The sequence below is a fragment of the Heptranchias perlo genome, chromosome 36 (assembly GCF_035084215.1).
Source record: "Heptranchias perlo isolate sHepPer1 chromosome 36, sHepPer1.hap1, whole genome shotgun sequence".
NCBI classification, from domain to species: Eukaryota; Metazoa; Chordata; class Chondrichthyes; order Hexanchiformes; family Hexanchidae; genus Heptranchias; species Heptranchias perlo.
Genome location: NC_090360.1, coordinates 22,476,458 through 22,493,634, shown reverse-complemented (window position 1 = coordinate 22,493,634; position 17,177 = coordinate 22,476,458). Strand labels below are relative to the sequence as shown.

The following is a 17,177-nucleotide window of genomic DNA, read 5'->3' as shown; positions in this document are numbered from 1 at the left end:
AGGAATGATGAGATCAGAGGGTAAGCTCATGATCTGTGCAGACCGCATGAGGTGGACACTGGAAGAGCAATGAGGGTGTCTCAGAGAAAAGTCTTGCCGGGTTGTGTTTGAAGACCACAAGAATGCAGAGTTCAATAACCAGTTGGCAACAGTCTGCAGCTTAGAGGAGGAGGAAAATTTCCTGGAATGTACATCCCAGAAGGTATCCACCCCAGATTGAGGAGGTCAAGGTGAGACGGTTGGATAACAAATTGAGATTGGGTGGTCATGCACGGAAGGAAGAGGTGCTGGAAATCACCAGTGCAGGAAAGTTGGGCGTCTGTATCTGTCCAATAGGTGCACAGTGCTTGGTCTCTATAATGCAGATGAGGACAGCGACAGACGAGGGTACTCGAGAGATACACCAGGGTACTGTGAGGTAAAGGCAGTCGAGTAAGACTGTCCATAATAACAGTTGAGTGGTATTCATGGGGAATTTGACAATTCAGGGTGTAGATGGCTTGTTTTGAGCTGTGTCCTGGATCCCCAGACAGACCTCCCAGGAGGCAGGGTAAGGGATGTAATGGAGCATCTGGAGAACCTCCTGCAATGGAAGAGTGAACAGCTGGATGTTTCATTACCCAGGAAAGAGTGTCCAATCATGGAATGTTAAAGTATGGCAATTCAGCACATTAGATGTCAGCCGTGGCTCAGTGGTAGCACTCTCGCCTCTGAATCACAAGGTTGTTGGGTTAAGCCCCACTCCAGAGACTTGAGCACATATTCTAAGCTGACTCTCCAGTGCAGTACTGAGGGAATGCTGCACTGTCAGAGATGCTGTCTTTAGGATGAGATGTTAAACTGAGACCCCATCTGCCCTCTCAGGTGGATGTAAAAGATCCCATGGTACTATTCGAAGGAGAACAGGGGAGTTCTCCTGATGTCCTGGCCAATATTTATCCCTCAACCAACATCACTAAAATAGATTATCTGGTTATTATCACATTGCTGTTTGTGGGATCATGTTTCCCACACTTCAAAAGTACTTCATTGGTTGTAAAGCGCTTTGCGATGACCTGAGGTCATGAAAGGCGCTATATAAATGAAGGTCTTTTTTTTCTTTTCATTGAATCTGTGCTTGGGTCAGTGAGAGAGGCTCACTGCCTTAAACCACTTGCCACAAAAAATGATACTTGGGTTTTATTTTTTAATAATCTCAGCCAAAGGTTTTTTAAATGGTACAATTTTAAAGGGAGTGCAGAACAGAGGGTGTATGTACACAAATCTTTCACTGTGGGACAAGTTGATAAGGCTTTTAAAAAAGCATACGGGATCCTGGGCTGTATAAGTAGAAGCACAGAAGACAAAAACAAAGAAGTTATGCTAAACCTTTATAAAACACTGGTTGGGTCTCAGCTGAAGTATTGTGTGCACCACACTTTAGGAAGGACATGAAGGCCTTTGAGAGGGTGCAGAGGAGATTTACTAAAAGGGTACAGGGGATGAGGGACTTCAGTTATGAGGAAAGACTGGAGAAGCTGGGGTTGTTCGCTTTAGAGCAGATAAGGTAACGGGGAGGTTTAATAGAGGTGTTCAAAATTATAAAGCTTTTTTGATAGAGTAAATAGGGAGAAATTATTTCCACTGGCAGGAGGATTGGTAAGCAGGGAGCACAGATTTAAGATAATTGGTAAAAGAACCAAGGGAGAGATCAGGAGAAATTCTTTTACGCAACGAGTTGTAATGACCTGGAATGCACTGCCTGAAAGGTTGGTGGAAGCAGATTCAATAGTAACTTTCAGAAGGGAATTGGATATATATTTGAAAAGGAAAAATTTGCAGGGCTACAGGTAAAGAGCAGGGGAGTGATTGATAGCTCTTTCAAAGGCACAATGGGCTGAATGGCCTCCTTCTGTGCTGTAAGATTCTATGATTCTATGAAATAAAAACAGAAAAACCACAGCAAGGCAGTCAACATTTTATACAGAAAGATGGATTAATGTGATGTCCTTCATCAGAACTTGTATGGTTAGGAGCATAGGCTGTTCATAGGACTGACCAAAACACAGAAGGTTTGGAGAACTGACAAAAGTCAAGCTCGGATTTGCTAACTACATTCACGTGGAAACAGCGTGTAGATTAATTGGTCCAAGTAGCTTTTTTTAAAAATGCAGCAAGGGGATGTAAATTACTGCCTACACTACAAAGATCGGCTCAGTCAGGCATGTTAAAGGACAATAGAAGGACAAAAAGAGAGTGTTGCAGCTCCAAAATGGAAGAGAACAAGAATGGGAGAATCCAGCTGGAAAAATTCAGGATTTGTTTTGTTGGTTCATAGAAAGTGCATGAAACTAAGATTTCATCAAATTGTCCTGATGGTTGGAGCCTATAGGATCCACAATACAATAAGGTGGTAAACTGGATTTCAGATGAATACCTCAACCTTCCTGCTGTGTTCATTGTAGATTACTGAGTGGCCATTTTACCTTTTTTGTCCTTTGTTGAACTTGGAGCTCATTTTGATGTCGAGGGAATGTGGAAATTGATGAGGGTTAACTCCTTGTTTCAGTTAGTTCATCCCTCCCTCTCATCCTCTCCCTCTGAAAAATACCATTTGCTTCAGTGGAAGGTGATTTTTTTTGTCTGTTTTGAGGAGTGGATAAATGGGAGGAAAACTTTAAAAGACCATTGCCTTTCTCTCTCTTTCTCATTTACACATGATGCAATTGCTTAAATTATGTCAAAAAATGTCAGCGTAGTCTGATGATGCTGTTCTCAAATATCACTCTTCTAACTCCCTCCTTTTTTATTCCTTACCCCCTTCTAAAGAACAAATGGGGAAAACATTTCCATGATAATTGTGTCCCTTCAAAATCCGAGAAGAGTCAGTTGGGAGATGTCCCTTGTTGTCACCATTTACAAACTCTAAACCTGCACCTGGGCAGGAGGTGGGATTGTATTTTCTCTCCTGCTGATAGTTAAGACTCTCAGTAAGGTGGACATTGATGGAGATGGCGGCCTGCCCAAATTTAAACAAATGTATCGCATCCCTAATTGGTGCCACCTTCACTTTTGCAGCGGGTACAATTGCTTAGAGACATAAATCTTACTACCCCCTGCTAATTTGGAGCTAACGTTTGGAGACATCTTTCTATGTTAAAAGTCTTATATAAATGCAAGTTGTTGCAAAAGGGAATTGGGCCCATTCATCTCCTCAGGTTTTTTTATGAATAGGTTTACAGACAAAAACAATTAATTTCCTTTCATTAATTTGTCTTAATTTTGGCCATACTTTTTGCTCATTCTGCCAGATTCACTGTATGAGTCCTGGTTCTTAATGAATGCAGCTCCAAGGAGGTCTTAGTGATTGAGGTTTTGGTCATATCCAACTGTTGCCTATGGGCCAGTCTCCCTCTCCCATGACTGTCCAGCAAGAAATACATGCAAAGTCCCAACTGATCCCAGTGGAAATTTTGCCTATATTGGGCTTGTTTGTTCCATGGAACTAGCCCAATCTAAACTGGCTGCTCTGCACCCTTCCCTCCCCTCCCTTGCATCGAACCTTGCCCTGACCGATGTGTAGAGCTCCATGAATCAAATAGATGGACATTGATCAAATCCATATAGAGATGCCAGTCCCTTTATGTTCTTCCCTTCAGAAATGGGATTTAAGCAGGTTATCCTCACACCACCATGTCAGCCTCTATTGGTTCCAGATGCAATGGAAAGCAGACTTCAGGAGTTGTGCTGGGACATCTTGGAAGTAGTCAAGGAAATATCTCCCTCCATCTTCTCCCCCTTTGGTTTGTCATGACAGATGGACTCCCTTTGAGTCCCCTTCGATATCGATGGACTTGTGTGGTCCAGTGATTAGGTGGTGTCACTTTTTTCGACCTCTAAAGCACTTTTCATGACCTCAGGATGTCCCAAAATGCTTTATAACCAATTAAGTACTTTTGAAATGTAGTCATTGTTGTAATATAGGTAAAGTAGATAACATAGCAGCCAATTTGTTTCAGTGAAAAACGTTGGCCAGGACTCTCCTGCTCTTCTTCAAATAGTGCCATGGGATTTTTTACTTCCACCTAAGAGGACAGACAGGGCCTCGGTTTTAACGTCTCATCCAAAAGACAGCACTCCGACAGTGCAGCACTCCCTCAGTACTGTACTGAAATGTCAGCCTGGATTTTATGCTCAAGTTTCTGGGGTGGGACCTGAACCCACGACCTTCTGACTCAGAGGCAAGAATGCTACCCCTGAACCACAGCTTTATTTTTTATTCGTTCATGGGATGTGGGCATTGCTGGCGAGGCTGGCATTTATTGCCCTCCCTAATTGCCCTTGAGAAGGTGGTGGTGAGCCGCCTTCTTGAACCGCTACAGTCCGTGTGGTGAAGGTTCTCCCACAGTGTTGTTAGGAAGGGAGTTCCAGGATTTTGACCCAGCGGCGATATATTTCCAAGTCGGGATGGTGTGTGACTTGGAGGGGAACGTGCAGGTGGTGTTGTTCCCATGTGCCTGCTGCTCTTGTCCTTCCAGGTGGTAGAGGTCATGGGTTTGGGAGGTGCTGTCGAAGAAGCCTTGGGGAGTTGCTGCAGTGCATCCTGTGGATGGTACACACTGCAGCCACAGTGCGCCGGTGGTGAAGGGAGTGAATGTTTAGGGTGGTGGATGGGGTGCCAATCAAACGGGCTGCTTTGTCCTAGATGGTGTCGAGCTTCTTGAGTGTTGTTGGAGCTGCACTCATCCAAGCAAGTGGAGAGTATTCCATCACACCCCTGACTTGTGCCTTGTAGATGGTGGAAAGGCTTTAGGGAGTCAGGAGGTGAGTCACTCGCTGCAGAATACCCAGCCTCTGACCTGCTCTTGTATCCACTGTATTTATATGGCTGGTCCAGTTAAGTTTCTGGTCAATGGTGACCCCCAGGATGTTGATGGTGGGGGATTCGGCGATGGTAATGCCGTTGAATGTCAAGGGGAGGTGGTTAGACTCTCTCTTGTTGGAGATGGTCATTGCCTGGCACTTGTCTGGCGCGAATGTTACTTGCCATTTATGAGCCCAAGCCTGGATGTTGTCCAGGTCTTACTGCAAGCGGGCTCGGACTGCTTCATTATCTGAGGGGTTGTGAATGGAACTGAGCACTGTGCAATCATCAGCGAACATCTCCATTTCTGATCTTATGATGGAGGGAAGGTCATTGATGAAGCAGCTGAAGATGGTTGGGCCTAGGACACTGCCCTGAGAAACTCCTGCAGCAATGTCCTGGGGCTGAGATGATTGGCCTCCAACAACCACTACCATCTTCCTTTGTGCTAGGTATGACTCCAGCCACTGGAGAGTTTTCCCCCTGATTCCCATTGACTTCAATTTTACTAGGGCTCCTTGGTGCCTCACTTGGTCAAATGCTGCCTTGATGTCAAGAGCAGTCACTCTCACCTCACCTCTGGAATTCAGCTCTTTTGTCCATGTTTGGACCAAGGCTGTAATGAGGTCTGGTGCCGAGTGGTCCTGGCGGAACCCAAACTGAGCATCGGTGAGCAGGTTATTGGTGAGTAAGTGCCGCTTGATAGCACTGTTGACGACACCTTCCACCACTTTGCTGATGATTGAGAGTAGACTGATGGGGCGGTAATTGGCCGGATTGGATTTGTCCTGCTTTTTGTGGACAGGACATACCTGGGCAATTTTCCACATTGTCGGGTAGATGCCAGTTTTGTAGCTGTACTGGAACAGCTTGGCTAGAGGCGCAGCTAGTTCTGGAGCACAAGTCTTCAGTACTACAGCCGGGATGTTGTCGGGGCCCATAGCCTTTGCTATATCCAGTGCACTGAACCATTTCTTGATATCACGTGGAGTGAATCGAATTGGCTGAAGACTGGCTTCTGTGATGGTGGGGATATCGGGAGGAGGCTGAGATGGATCATCCACTCGGCACTTCTAGCTGAAGATGGTTGCAAACGCTTCAGCCTCGTCTTTTGCACTCATGTGCTGGACTCCCCCATCATTGAGGATGGGGATGTTTGCAGAGCCTCCTCCTCCCGTTAGTTGTTTAATTGTCCACCACCATTCGCGACTGGATGTTACAGGACTGCAGAGCTTTGATCTGATCCGTTGGTTGTGGAATCGCTTAGCTCTGTCTATAGCATGTTGCTTCCGCTGTTTAGCATGCATGTAGTCCTGAGTTGTAGCTTCACCAGGTTGGCACCTTATTTTTAGGTACGCCTGGTGCTGCTCCTGGCATGCTCTTCTACACTCCTCATTGAACCAGGGTTGATCCCCTGGCTTGTTGGTAATGGTAGAGTGAGGAATATGCCGGGCCATGAGGTTACAGATTGTGCTGGAATACAATTCCGCTGTTGCTGATGGCCCACAGTGCCTCATGGATGCCCAGTTTTGAGCTGCTAGATCTGTTCTGAATCTATCCCATTTCGCACGGTGGTCGTGCCACTCAACATGTTGGAAGGTGTCCTCAGTGCGAAGACGGGACTTCATCTCCACGAGGACTGTGCGGTGGTCACTCATACCAATACTGTTATGGACAGATGCATTTGCGACAGGTAGGTTGGTGAGGACGAGGTCAAGTAAGTTTTTCCCTCGTGTTGGTTCGCTCACCACCTGCCACAGGCCCAGTCTGGCAGCTATGTCCTTCAGGACTCGGCCAGCTCGGTCAGTAGTGGTGCTACCGTGCCACTCTTGGTGATGGACATTGTAGACCCCCACCCAGAGTACATTTGTGTTCAACATGGAGGAGGACTGATTCATCAGCTGAGGTAGGACGGTAGGTGGTAATCAGCAGGAGGTTTCCTTGCCCATGTTTGACCTGATGCCATGAGATTTCATGGGGTCCAGAGTCAATGTTGAGGACTCCAAGGGCCACTCCCTCCTGACTGTATATCACTGTACCGCCACCTCTGGTGGGTCTGTCCTGCCGGTGGGACAGGACATACCCTGCGATGGTGATGGAAGTGTCTGGGACTTAGGCTGAAAGGTATGATTCTGTGAGTATGGCTATGTCAGGCTGTTGCTTGACTAGTCTGTGGTACAGCTCTCACCAATTTTAGCACAAGTCCCCAGATGTTCGTGAGGAGGACTTTGCAGGGTCGACTGGGCTTGGTTTGCCTTTGTCGTGTCCGGTGCTTAGTGGTCCGTCCGGTTTTATTCTTATTGTGACTTTTTTTAAGCGAGATTTTACAACTGAGTGGCTTGCTGGGAACATTTCTGAGGGCAATTAAGAATCAACCATATTGCTGTGGGTCTGGAGTCACATATAGGCCAGACCCGGTAAGGACGGCAGGTTTCCTTCCCTAAAGGGCATCTGTGAACCAGATGGGTTTTTATGACTATCCGGTCATTTCATGGCCACCATTACTGATACTAGTATTTTAATTCCAGATTTTATTTTTAATTAATTGAATTTAATTAATGAATGAATTAATTAATTAAATTTAAATTCCCCAGCTGTTGTTGTGGGATTTGAACTCATAACGCTGGATTATTAGTCCAGTAACATAACCACTATGCTATCGTACCCCTGGTAAGCTGATACCATTTATATGTTTTGTACACTGTTTAAGTATAATTAAATATGACTAGCCTCGTTCTGCCATTCCATGGATCGAAGATGTCGTGGGAATCTGACATGAATTCCAGTACTCGGAGTTAGTTGTTAGATCTGAGATACTTTTATCTCTGCAAGGCAGAATGCAAAAGTTGCAGAATTCAGATCATGAAGATGCAATCTACTTACTCAAACTGTTTGACAAGAAACTACTTTTAAAGCCTGAATCGTGACAACTGGGGACAGCTACAGTGGGATAAATATCACTCGCATATCAAACACAGGGTGTTGTAAAGTTTAAACGAGACTATCTGAAATAATAGGTGCACATTGGCAAAAACAGCCAGATAACTCAATCGTGTTGAATCTGAGGGGAGTAAAGTGGAACAAGGCAGGAATTTCCAACCTCAGTTGGAATTGCACATTGTAGTTTTGGAGGGCGGAAAGGGAGCAGGACAAGGCTAGAGGCTGCAGGAAAAGGAGACACAAGGAGGCATGGAACAGGAGGATAGGAGAAGCAGTGAAACGTGAGCTTGCATTGGCAGATCCACAAGGGGTTTGTCACACAAAGGGGAGTGGAAATCTGGAACTCTCTCCCCAAAAAGCTGTTGAGGCTGGGGGTCAATTGAAAATTTCAAAACTGAGATGGATCGATTTTTTAGGCAAGGGGTATTAAGGGTTACGGAACCAAGGTGGGTAAATGGAGTTAAGGTACAGATCGGCCATGATCTAATTGAATGGCGGAACAGGCTAGAGGGGCTGAATGGCCTACTCCTGTTCCCATGTTCCAATGTTCCTAGAACCAGATGCCCAACTATCGAGTCAGTAAAGTCAAGGTGCAGGGGATTTAGGCCATATTGCAGTGTATAATTTAATTAAACCTATTCTCATTGCAAGTCTGAAGGAAGGAGTGATATAAAGATCTTTCGAACTTTTCAATTGTTAGCAAACCAAAATAGGAATATTGGCATCAGAGTTGGTGCAGGCAATTACCAGTCAAACACTCAATGTATTTTCATCATTTCTCTCATGTATATTGTGGATTATGATGTGGTTAAATGAACATTTATTACTGCTTGTGATCTGCTGCCAGAAACATATTAGCAACCTTTTAAAATGTCGGATAAAGCATGGGACTGTAATTAGAGCGAAATGAAAGGAGGTGATGGTCAGAGGGATGGAATTTAATAACTTTAAAGGACCCCTTTCTGGAACCTGTTCTGGATGATGGATCGATATGGTGCTGACCTCATGGAAATTGAGGATCTGCCGAATGGGTGGGAGACCAAAATTTCCCACCAGGTGAGCATCCAAAACAGTCCTGGGAGAAGAACCTGGGGTGTATCTGCTCCAGACTGTGCTGAGTGTGGGGTGTATCTGCTCCAGACTGCACTGAGTGTGAGTGTATCTGCTTCAGATTGTGCTGAGTGTGGGGTGTATCTGCTCCAGACTGCACTGAGTGTGAGTGTATCTGCTTCAGACTGTGCTGAGTGTGGGGTGTATCTGCTCCAGACTGCACTGAGTGTGAGTGTATCTGCTCCAGACTGTGCTGAGTGTGGGGTGTATCTACTCCAGACTGTGCTGAGTGTGGGGTGTATCTGCTCCAGACTGCACTGAGTGTGAGTGTATCTGCTCCAGACTGCACTGAGTGTGAGTGTATCTGCTTCAGACTGTGCTGAGTGTGGGGTGTATCTACTCCAGACTGTGCTGAGTGTGGGGTGTATCTGCTCCAGACTGTGCTGAGTGTGGGGTGTATCTGCTACAGACTGTGCTGAGTGTGGGGTGTATCTGCTCCAGACTGTGCTGAGTGTGGGGTGTATCTGCTCCAGACTGTGCTGAGTGTGGGGTGTATCTGCTCCAGACTGTGCTGAGTGTGGGGTGTATCTGCTCCAGACTGTGCTGAGTGTGGGGTGTATCTGCTCCAGACTGTGCTGAGTGTGGGGTGTATCTGCTCCAGACTATGCTGAGTGTGGGGTGTATCTGCTCCAAACTGTGCTGAGTGTGGGGTGTATCTGCTCCAGACTATGCTGAGTGTGGGGTGTATCTGCTCCAGACTGTGCTGAGTGTGGGGTGTATCTGCTCCAGACTGTGCTGAGTGTGGGGTGTATCTGCTCCAGAGGAAGGAGGACATAACCACTTTAACAGAGCCCACCCGGGAGAATTTAGAGTGGAGGTTATTGGTGCCAAACATTCCAGTACAACTGCAATGTGAGGACTTAAGGTATCACAGAGGCCAGAGGATTCTCATCTTACTGCCAATAAGTAAACACAAATTACAAGCCCTTACGCCTTGATAGGCAAACTGAATAATGCGAATTAAATGGTTGAAATTTCATCTCAGCAATATAACCATCAAGTTTACAATGTTAATATATTAAAACTGTTCCTCAGAAATGAGATTAGTGGTGTCATCTAGACCCTTGGAGTATGCCTTGAGCCTTCTCGGCTCTGACCTGATCCTCGAGATTTGGCACAGGGTCGGAGTCTATGGCTGCAGAGGGTCAGGGCTCCTGTTCCATCGCTCTTCAGATGGCGGAGCAGGGACTCCAGGATTTCAGACCCCTCAGTGTTTAAAGTAGGAAATCATTACCCCCACTCTATTTAACCCCGGATCCTATTTACCCTCTCGACCCTGTAACAGGTATGTTCATTGTGAAGGTGTTCAGTCAATTTTCAGCAGCTGTTAAAAAGTGACAACTCTAGTGACCGGTGGAATGGGAAGGACAAAGAATTCTGCGTGTGGAGCCGTTTTCGGTTTTAAATTCACTTCCCAGCGCCTCTCGAATGACTCGTTCAGGCTGATGCTTCTCCTCTGTGCCCTTGGAGAAGATCAGTTCCCAGGTATAAACGCGAGGAGCCCTGTGATGCTGGGTCTCTGTCTCCTTTTCATTGCCCTGGGGATTTCTGGAGATTCCACCATGGGGCGCAGGTTCTATTCCCATTCTGTGCTGGTCTCACTACATTGATTCCTGGGATGAGAGGGTTGTCCTGAGGAGGGATTGAGCGGGATGGGCCGATACTCTCTGGATTTTTGAAGAATGAGAGGTGATCTCATTGAAACATAAAAGATTCTGAGGGAACTTGACAGGGTAAATGCTGAGAGGTTGTTTCCCCTGGCTGGAGAGTCTGGAACTAGGGGGCATAATCTCAGGAAAAGGGGTTGGCCATTTAGGACTGAGATGAGGACCCTCATCACTCTTCACTCAGAGATGACCCTCTTCACTCAGTGGGTCGTGAATATTTGGAATTCTCTACCCCAGAGGGCTGTGGATACTGAGTCATTGAGTATGTTCAAAGCTGAGATCGAAAAATCTTTGTTCACTAAGGGAATCAAGGGATATGGGGATCAAGTGGGAAAGTGGAGTTGAGGTCGAAGATCAGCCATGATCTTATTGAATGGCGGAGCAGGCTCGAGAGGCCTTATGGCCTACCCCTGCTCCTATTTCTTATGTTCTCACTCATGACCTCTCAGCCCTGCAGCACTGGCCGGATTTCTATCCCTAATTCTGGGCACAGGTCCCTGCCAAGTTATGGGCCCGGCCTGTGCACGGGGGAACACCAGGCCTGTGTCCAGGGGTGAAGGAAAGTCAGCTGACTGATTTTATCCATTGTTAAGCAGAGCCTGACAGACCAGGAAAGTTGTGGCCTTCAGTCTATGCCAATCTCAAATGAGATGCAACAATTGGCTTCAGTGGCCCAGAATTAAGGAGGGGGAGAATAAACCAAGATGGCCCCTCTTTATTGCTATCCAGGAGGATGTATAGGGATACATAGTGACACCAGGCTGTGCTACCCATCACAGTCCAATAGCCTGCCAACATTCACTGTCAAGAATGTTACTTCCAGACTCAGCTATTCCAATATTCTCCTGGCCCGCCTCCCAACTTCCACCATCCATAAACTTGAACTCTTCCAAAACTCTATCCTCACTCGCACCAAGTCCCGTTCACCCATCACCCCAGTGCTCGCTGACCTACATTGGCTCCCGGTTCACCAACGCCTCGATTTTAAAATTCTCATCCCCGTGTTGAAGTCCCTCCATGGCCTCGCCCCTCTCTATCTCTGTCACCTTCTCCAGCCCTACAACCCTCTGAGATCTCTGCGTTCCAAGAACTCTGGCCTCTTGTGCATCCCCCACTTCCTCTGCCCCACCATTGGCGGCCGTGGCTTTAGCTGTCTCGGCCCTAAGCTCCGGAATTCCCTCCCCAAACCTCTCTGCCTCTCTACCACTCTCACCTCCTTCAAGGCACTGCTTAAAACCTACCTCTTCGTCTGAGCTTTTGGTCACCTGTCCTAATATCTCCTTTGTTGGCTCGGTGTGAATTCTCCTTACGCTCCTGTGAAACTCCTTGGGATGTTTTGCTATATTAAAGGCGCTACATAAATGCAAGTTGTTGTTGTCAGGGCTGGCACCTAGATAAAGGACTGCTGGGAAAGGAGGCTAAGTGCCTGTGGGACTGCATCCCAGCCAGGAATCCGTGCCTGAGTTGGAGTGGAGATTAGTGAGTTGAGGGAGGGATGGGTTTACTTCTCCGCTCTGTGGATTGTTACTCAGGGTGAGCCTTATCTGAGGCATGGGTTTCCTTCCCAGCGACATGTTCTCAGTGCAATGAATCTGTACTTTATCTCAGTGGTGATCCTCATTAATCGCCACGAGCTAAATATGGAAGGAGGTAAGAAAGAGAAATGTGAGCTCTTGAAAATATCTTTGATACAAATCCCCCCGACTCCACAGCAGACAGCTAGGTTTTTAAAACATGCTCTTGATCAAGTGTATTAGTCTTTAATATCCAGTAAAAGTGATAGAAATTATGGGACTTAAATGAAGAACCCTACAGCAGTGGATGTATTGTATCTGTGATAGGCAAGTTCTTTTTACCGAAACTCTTCTTAACCGGGACCGACAGGAAGCTCCACATCCCCACCCGAAATATATTCTCGCCATAACTGGTGGCTGTGTGTGTTGGGGATCGGGGAGCAGAGTTCTTGTGAAGGAAGAGCTTCCAGTTCTTAAAGGGGAACTGCATGTTACTGAGCTGCTCTGTAATCCTGATTGTGTTGAACATTAACTGGTGTCTCACAGTTCCGTCTTGTTCCTGTGTTTTGTGCTTCAAGCTGCTGATGCGAGCAAGACGTTGAGTGCAGTAAGTCCTACAGTGATGGCAAAATGAGGGCAACCAGCTCTGGGCAGCACTCCCAATCCGGGTATCACTGGAGAGACACCGCACATAGAGCGGTCAGAGAGCGAGTGATGTGGGTCAGGGAGTGGAAGATATGGATTCATGTGGGCCACTTTTGTGATTCTCTATCCCCAGTGATTAATGTGTCTCTGACCCCAGTGGTTTCCATGTCTCTGACCCCAGTGGTTTCTGTGTCTCGGACCCCAGTGGTTTCTGTGTCTCTGACCCCAGTGATTTCTGCGTCTTTGACCCCAGTGGATTCTGTGTCTCTATCCCCAGTGGTTTCCGTGTCTCTGACCCCAGAGATTTCTGTGTCTTTGACCCCAGTGGATTCTGTGTCTCTATCCCCAGTGGCTTCCGTGTCGCTGACCCCAGTGGTTTCCGTGTCTCTGATCCAGTGGTTTCCGTGTCTCTGACCCCAGTGGTTTCTGTATCTTTGACCCCAGTGGTTTCTGTGGCTTTGACCCCAGTGGTTTCCGTGTCTCTGACCCCAGTGATTTCTGTGTCTCTGACTCCAGTGGATTCCGTGTCTCTGACCCCAGTGGTTTCTGTATCTTTGAACCCAGTGGTTTCTGTGGCTTTGACCCCAGTGGTTTCTGTGTCTTTGACCCCAGTGGTTTCTGTGTCTCTGACCCCAGTGATTTCTGTGTCTCTGACTCCAGTGGTTTCCGTGTCTCTGACCCCAGTGGTTTCTGTATCTTTGAACCCAGTGGTTTCTGTGGCTTTGACCCCAGTGGTTTCTGTGGCTTTGACCCCAGTGGTGTCCATGTCTCTGACCCCAGTGGTTTCTGTGACTTTGACCCCAGTGGTTTCCGTGTCTCTGACCCCAGTGGTTTCTGTGGCTTTGACCCCAGTGGTTTCTGTGTCTTTGACCCCAGTGGTTTCTGTGACTTTGACCCCAGTGGTTTCTGTGTCTTTGACCCCAGTGGTTTCTGTGACTTTGACCCCAGTGGTTTCCATATCTCTGACCCCAGTGGTTTCTGTGTCTTTGACTCCAGTGGGTTCCGTGTCACTGACCCCAGTAGTTTCCGTGTCGCTGACCCCAGTGGTTTCTGTGACTTTGATCCCAGTGGTTTTTGTGCCTTTGACCCCAGTGGTTTCTGTGCCTTTGACCCCAGTGGTTTCTGTGTCTCTGACCCCAGTGATTTCTCTGTCTTTGACCCCGGTGGTTTCTGTGACTTTGATCCCAGTGGTTTCTTTGCCTTTGACCCCAGTAGTTTCCGTGTCGCTGACCCCAGTAGTTTCCGTGTCGCTGACCCCAGTGGTTTCTGTGACTTTGATCCCAGTGGCTTTTGTGCCTTTGACCCCAGTGGCTTCTGAGCCTTTGACCCCAGTGGTTTCTGTGCCTTTGACCCCAATGGTTTCTGTGTCTCTGACCCCAGTGGTTTCTCTGTCTTTGACCCCGGTGGTTTCTGTGTCTTTTACCCCAGTGGACACTGTGCTTTTGACCCCCATGGTTTCCGTGTCTCTGACCCCAGTGGTTTCTCTGTCTTTGACCCCAGTTGTTTCTGTGTCTCTGACCCCAGTGGTTTCTGTGTCTTTACCCCAGTGGTTTCTGTGCCTTTGACCCCAGTGGTTTCCGTGTCTCTGACCCCAGTGGTTTCTGTGTCTTTGACCCCGGTGGTTTCTGTGACTTTGACCCCAGTGGTTTCTGTGCCTTTGACCCCAATGGTTTCTGTGTCTCTGACCCCAGTGGTTTCTCTGTCTTTGACCCCAGTGGTTTCTGTGCCTTTGACCCCAGTGGTTTCCGTGCCTTTGACCCCAGTGGTTTCCATGTCTCTGACCCCAGTCGTTTCTGTGACTTTGACCCCAGTGGTTTCTATGACTTTGACCCCAGTGGTTTCTGTGCCTTTGACCCCAATGGTTTCCATGTCACTGACCCCAGTCGTTTCTGTGACTTTGACCTCAGTGGTTTCCGTGTCTCTGACCCCAGTGGTTTCTGTATATTTGACCCCAGTGATTTCTGTGACTTTGACCCCCGTGGTTTCCGTGTCTCTGACCCCAGTGGTTTCTGTGTCTTTGACCCCAGTGGTTTCTGTATCTTTCACCCCAGTGGTTTCCATGTCTCTGACCCCAGTCGTTTCTGTGACTTTGATCTCAGTGGTTTCTGTACCTTTGACCCCAGTGGCTTCTGTGACTCTGACCCCAGTGGTTTCTGTGTCTCTGACCCCAGTGGTTTCTATGACTTTGACCCCAGTGGTTTCTGTGCCTTTGACCCCAGTGGTTTCCATGTCTCTGACGCCAGTGGTTTCTGTGTCTTTGACCCCAGTGGTTTCTGTGTCTTTGACCCCAGTGGTTTCTGTGTCTTTGACCCCAGTGGTTTCTGTGTCTTTGACCCCAGTGGTTTCTGTGTCTTTGACCCCAGTGGTTTCTGTGTCTTTGACCCCAGTGGTTTCTGTGTCTTTGACCCCAGTGGTTTCTGTGTCTTTGACCCCAGTGGTTTCTATGTCTCTGACCCCAGTGGTTTCTGAGTCTCTCATCAATGGTCTCAGGATCCAGGGACAGTCGGATCATGATGCTGTGAGAGACATGGGGCTCAATTTTGAAATGGTGCGGGTTGGCACCGGTGGGGGGCGAGGTGTGAAGGTGCGCCTGGCAAACCCGAATAAAAAAAATCTACCGTTGCTGCGCGATCGCATGGTGATTGCTGATGATTAATGTTCTCTCTGGGTTTCGCACCCGGCAGCCAGCCTGATTGACAGGCTGGCTGTCGACAGGAGCTGCAACGCCGAGGGAGGGGGGTGGAGAGAAAGAGAGAAAGCGAGACGTCATCCGCGCTGGAATGGAAGATCGGGGCGGGGCGGGGGAGAGGGGAAGATCGGGGGGGGAGGGGGAAGATCGGGGGGGGAGGGGGAAGATCGGGGGGGGGAGGGGGAAGATTGGGGGGGAGAGGGGAAGATCGGGGGGGGGGGGCAAGAGGGGAAGATGGGTGGGGAGAGTGGAAGATCCGGGGGGGGTGAGGGGAAGATCAGGGGGGGAGAGTGGAAGATCTGGGGGGGTGAGGAGAAGATCAGGGGTGGGAGAGGGGAAGATTGGGGGGAGGGGGGACGAGGCGGAGATCGGAGAGGGAGACATTGGACATTGGAGCAGGGTGGAAAGGTAGGTTGATTTTATGTTTTAACTTTGTGCAATGGTTTATTATTTAATTTATTTTGTTTCTTTTTGCCTGATCCGGCCCTTCACACTTGGTTTCACCAGGCGTGAATCAGAAGCGGTGGGAAAGCCGCCCAAGTAAGTTAGAAATCGTTCCAACTACCTAATATGTCACAAGTGCCTTAAATACCTCAATGCGGTACATTTGGTTCTTTAACGATCATCCCGCTGGTTTTAATTACCGGCGGGACTTCCGGACTCGGGATGTCCGCGGGCACACAGGTGCGTCTGTGGGAAACTTGGAAGTCAGCGGCTTCCGAACCCGCTCTGCATTTTTGCAATATTCGCAGCCCCCAACGCGCCCGCAATTTAAGTTTAAAATTAAGTCCATCTGCCTCCTCTCTGTAATCGAGTGCCTTTAGTGGCAGTGTTAACGCTCCTGTCACGAACACAATTGATTATAAACGTACCCATAGTCCACTCTACTCTGACCCTAGCTGCCCTGGGACTGTTTAATTCCCACCACAGTGACTCCCTCAGCTGTAAACACCAGTGGTAAACGACTGGGGGCAACCTCCAGGCAATGAAACGAGTGACTGCCTTTCTTGCAGTTGCTGATATTGTGTATATTTTTCACAGTGCTGGCTCAGTGGAAATAAACCTTGTGTGAGACATTAACTGCAGGACAGGGGTTTGCCCTGTGAATAGACACTTACTAGGTTGGAAACTTTATAAAGACAAGTCAAATTAAAAACTTCTTTGTGTCATTATAAAGACTGCTAATATGAATTAGGGCTGTTCATTTCATGCCAGTTGCTTTAGTAATTTGCAGTCTGGAGCTATTGCTATTTAATGGCACAGTCTAAGTGCCACATAACCATCATTATTGCCACATGCTTTTCTTTTTGTTTATTTGTGCCAGTGCAGATGTTTCAGGAATATTACTGATGTGGCACAGCTGCAGCCAGCATTAACTTTTAAAATCCAGGAGCCAAGTTAAGCCTGTGAACCCATCTCTCCATCCACAGGGCAGTGAAACCTCACCACCGTTTACTGGAAGCTTTTGAAATGTACTTTCACACACACAAAAAAGTAAACAATTTCACCTTCTGACAGCACGCCATTATTAATTTATAAAAAGATGGAAGCTGAGAGCCCCAGTTCAGCACTATGATTCAAAAGAGTGAAAGAGAAGATAAGTATCTCAAGAAGTAGTGATAAGTTGACAGTGCTCTGAGATTCTCTTATTTTAATCCTCCCTCTTGTGTATCCTCCTCCCTTCGTCCCATCATTGACAGCTGTGTCGTCAATCACCCAGGTCACATGCTGCACAATTCCTTCCCTAAACCCACCTTTGTCCCTCCACC

At 47.6% G+C, this 17,177-nt stretch overlaps 2 protein-coding genes across 2 annotated transcripts in view; one reads left to right on the top strand and one right to left on the bottom strand.

Moving 5' to 3' along the window:
- LOC137304194 (sorbin and SH3 domain-containing protein 1) overlaps positions 1-17,177 on the top strand; it is a 357,720-nt gene that overhangs the window by 59,376 nt on the left and 281,167 nt on the right. The window lies entirely within an intron of this gene.
- Positions 12,856-14,172, bottom strand: LOC137303933 (ice nucleation protein-like). Its single transcript, XM_067972342.1, has one exon. The coding sequence runs from the start codon at positions 14,170-14,172 to the stop codon at positions 12,856-12,858; it is 1,317 nt and encodes a 438-aa protein (XP_067828443.1).

Excerpts from the sequence above, each read along its gene's own strand:
- LOC137303933 (XM_067972342.1), bottom strand. The coding sequence starts at position 14,172 with ATGGGGGTCAAAAGCACAGTGTCCACTGGGGTAAAAGACACAGAAACC.